This window comes from Cryptomeria japonica, chromosome 11 (genome assembly GCF_030272615.1).
Source record: "Cryptomeria japonica chromosome 11, Sugi_1.0, whole genome shotgun sequence".
Taxonomy (NCBI): Eukaryota; Viridiplantae; Streptophyta; class Pinopsida; order Cupressales; family Cupressaceae; genus Cryptomeria; species Cryptomeria japonica.
Genome location: NC_081415.1, coordinates 595991244 through 595995161, shown reverse-complemented (window position 1 = coordinate 595995161; position 3918 = coordinate 595991244). Strand labels below are relative to the sequence as shown.

At 33.6% G+C, this 3918-nt stretch overlaps 1 protein-coding gene across 1 annotated transcript; it reads right to left on the bottom strand.

Annotated features, from left to right (window-relative positions):
• Nucleotides 1-445: 445 nt before the first annotated feature.
• LOC131076339 (mannitol dehydrogenase) lies at nt 446-3695 on the bottom strand. Its single transcript, XM_058013483.2, has 5 exons — nt 3426-3695; nt 2071-2184; nt 1754-1981; nt 1183-1622; nt 446-981 (listed from the first exon to the last, which is right to left on the bottom strand). The coding sequence occupies exons 1-5, from the start codon at nt 3611-3613 to the stop codon at nt 782-784; spliced, it is 1170 nt and encodes a 389-aa protein (XP_057869466.2). The 5' UTR covers nt 3614-3695; the 3' UTR covers nt 446-781.
• Between the last annotated feature and the right edge of the window lie 223 nt (nt 3696-3918).

Here is a 3918-nt window from a genome sequence, read left to right as displayed (position 1 = left end):
CGATTTTGTATTTTGTACCAGAATTGCAAAACCAACTCTGAAAAGAGAAAATTATTTTCAAAGCAGATATTATTGTGATTTAGAATTGGTTAACTTGTTTTTTTCTTGTATTTCAAGTATTTGTATAATTTTATAATGCCTGTTAACAATAAATATATATTCATAATAAATCTGATTAATACATTCAACAATTTTCTAAAGCATAGATACACAAATGTCTTTATCCAGCATATAACTCACCAAATTTGTAAACTATAATCCACAGCCTAAATTTTCATTCCTTGTATAACATTATATTGTAATCATCATTCTCGACATAGTTTATGTAGAATTATAAAATATTATATTGTAACATGTATGCAATGTTTTAATTAAATGTTCTTTTTTATGCAACCTGCTCATAATCATCTGTTTGCAATAAATTTTTTCATGCAAGGAGCTCTAATTTGTAATCAATATACCCTTCATAATTAATGATGGGTTATAGTGAATCATTATAAAATTGAAAAATACACAGCTCTGCCATCTAATTTTATCAATATTCATGTATTAAGACTTGTTATTACATGATTCCAAACACTGTCATTCTACTGTATTTCTCTCTCCAAATTTTAAAGTTTTTAATCTAAATGTTTCTGTAATTAAATCTCAACACTAATCTAACTCATCTTCCAATTCATCTGGAATTGGTAGAAACTTGACGTTATGTATCTCTTGTTTAGATCCGATCAAACTGAATCCCGATTACTTAATTTTTATTTTTTTTCCTACTATGATGATTTTAAACTTTAGAACTCTCAGAATTGTCAATAACAAATCGATATTTAACATCTCCCTTCTCCAGCCTTTCGATTGCTGTGTTGACATAATCAATAGATATCTTTTCTATGGTGCATGAAATGTTGTGGTCTGCACAGAAATCCATCATCTCCTGCGTTTCCTCAATTCCGCCAATAGAGCTCCCTGCAACTAATCTCCGTCCTAAAACAACCACCATAAAACAAATTTCAATTTAACTGGATAACACGAAACCTCAAAATAATGATCATAACATGCAGACCCATTATAAAATCAGACATTAAATACAATGCAGATTTGAAGTTGTTAAATGATATTGCTATCAACGGTTGAATCCTGATAACAATATTATACTAGTTTGCGACAATAAGAAAAATAACTTACCAAATATAACACTAGTGGCAGGAAATTGTAGAGGTTTACTAGGAATTCCAACAACAACAAGCTTTCCATTGACTTTGAGCAAATTGAGCAATGGCGGCAAGGGATGATCAGCAGATACAGTATCAATTATATAATCCAGCGATTTAGCTGCATCCCTCATCTGATTCGCATCTTTGCTGATAAGGAAATCATCAGCCCCCAATACCTCTTTGGCTTCTTTTTCCTTGTTTGGGGATGTACTGATGACGGTCACATGAAGGCCAAAGGCTTTGCCAAGTTTAACCGCCATGTGACCCAGACCGCCAAGACCCACTACGCCCAAACGATTTCCCTTCTCTGTCATTCTAAAGTACTTCATGGGGCTGTAAACAGTTATTCCAGCGCATAACAATGGGGCAGCCGCATCAAATGGCAGGCTTTCTGGCACCTTAATTATAAACCTGATCACATATCATAAATCCCACAACTTTAACAGAGTTTTTTATTTTTTAAGGTACCCTATTATTATAAATTGAAACCCTATAGTTGTGTTCTTAATAATGAGTTTATCAGTTCCGGGAAATTAACTTACTTCTGGTCACAGACCATTAAAGATGAGTAGCCTCCATAAGTGATAGACCCATCCACATCCATAGAATTGTAGGTGAAGACAATTTTGTCACAGTATTGCTCTAACCCTTTTTCACAGCTGTCACAGCTATGGCAGCTGCCCACCAGGCATCCTACTCCAACACGGTCCCCCACTGAAAATTTCTTCACTTGTGTTCCCACTTCAGTCACAGTCCCAACGATTTCATGCCTGTGATGATCAAGTAACATTAATATTCTGTATCTACAGCCACATACAGTGCAAACAATAGAAAACAGGGAATAGATAAAAGAGTTTACCCTGGTACAATTGGGTATTGGGTGTTATGCCAATCGTTGCGGAGCTGGTGCAAATCGGAATGACAGATGCCACAGAAAGCAACTTTGAATGTTACGTCATTGGGTCCAGTCTTCCTGAAAAGGCGAATGCAATTTGGTTTACTCCACGCCCACAGAGACCAATTGTTTATAGGAAAATAACAAAAAAATGCCCTGTTTAGGATCTGAAACAGGGTAAACTTTAGAAGACCTAAATATCTGTTCTCATATCAGGCCGTCACAAAAATAATTTAAAAATGTCATAATTAAAAAATAACATTCTTTCATCTATTTTCTTTGTTTTTTTATTAAAAGGGTAAAAATTTATTCAAACTCAAAAATAATACATAGGCTTACACCATCAGTCATGCTCTACTAAGTTATCTAATATAGAGGCAATGTCGGAGTTTAATCAATAGTCTATTTGACTAGACAATCTGCAACTCCATTCCACTCCCTAAGAATTGACTAGAATTCAGCCGGACGAGGTGAAGCTTTTTAAAGTCAACATTTGATAGAATCCCATTTCACTAGACAATCTGCAACTGTATTCTACTCCTTAAGAATAGACTAGAATTCAGCAGGTCAATTAGGGGAGGCTTTAAAGCTTAATGTTTCAGATAGATCGGATGAAACCACTGAAATTATATTAATAATTTTGTTTTTTACATGTGTCTGGTTCAATGAACACTGAAGGGAAAGAACAAGTAAGAAAACCTTTCAATATTGCTCAAGAAAATCTATTTTAATCTATTATTCAGGGTTTCGAGTGTCTTAAAAAAATTATGCAGTCTTAATAAAAATATTGTTATAATTTTTTTAAAATGATTAAATAAATCTTTATATTTTTATATAAAACTGAATCTTTATATTTTTGAAAAAAACTAAAATGAAGGTGAAAGGAATCCCACAAAAACTCATGTTCAAAAACTAAAATGAAGGTGAAAGGAGTCCCACAAAAACTCATGTGGACAAATCCACAATAACATTATTAAAAAAGTAGTTAAAAATAATCAGATAAATTTGTACCTTTTATATAAAACCCAATTTTAATATTTTAAAAAAAATCCAAAATAAAGATGAAAGGAGCCCCAGAAACAACTTCAATCAATATGACACTGCTGGTAGACCGTGTTTTTTCCAAACAAATAACAGTTGCCACAGATAAATAGAGAATTCTCTTAAGATATTCAATTAAAGAAAATGCAGGATCCAAATCAAATTTAAAAAATGCTACCGAAATATAACAAGAAGTAGGAACACTAAACCTTGGTAACCCAAAAGCCTTAATTCCCTTAATCCGATCGCATTATAAAACTAACGAGAGTATTCATTACCTGCGAGTAAAATTAAATGGCGAAAGAACGCCAGATTGATCTCTGGCCGCCCATCCTTGAACATCAAATCCTTTTTCCGCCATTTTCAAGAAAAACAAAGGTTTGATGCTGGTACAATAGATGACACAAAGCTTCTGAGAATTAAATGTAACCACACAACCATCTACAGAAAAGCAGTGGCGATGCATTCATATTTATTGTTGGAATCGTGGGTTAAGAAAGTTCCAGCTGGCATAGAAAAGACATTCCACTTTGTAAGTGGCTTACGCGTGTCCCACATAGGTATTCTTTTACACTTTCATGGATCAAAATTATTTGACGTGTTTTATATCTTGAACGACACGTGCGGAGTTGAACTGACTTCACCTCTTAGTTTGGTTCTGGGGCCGGCGCCACTGTAGAAATTGAAACCAAACTCTTATCTACTTGTCGGTGCACATTTGAACATAAATGATAGTTTCAAAACTTTTTGAATTTTATTTTATGAAAATTC

Excerpts from the sequence above, each read along its gene's own strand:
- LOC131076339 (XM_058013483.2), bottom strand. The coding sequence starts at position 3,613 with ATGCATCGCCACTGCTTTTCTGTAGATGGTTGTGTGGTTACATTTAAT. Across the intron at positions 2,185-3,425 it reads CCATTTAATTTTACTCGCAG|GAAGACTGGACCCAATGACG; the intron begins GTAATGAATACT and ends TCGCCTTTTCAG. Across the intron at positions 1,623-1,753 it reads TTAATGGTCTGTGACCAGAA|GTTTATAATTAAGGTGCCAG; the intron begins GTAAGTTAATTT and ends ATATGTGATCAG.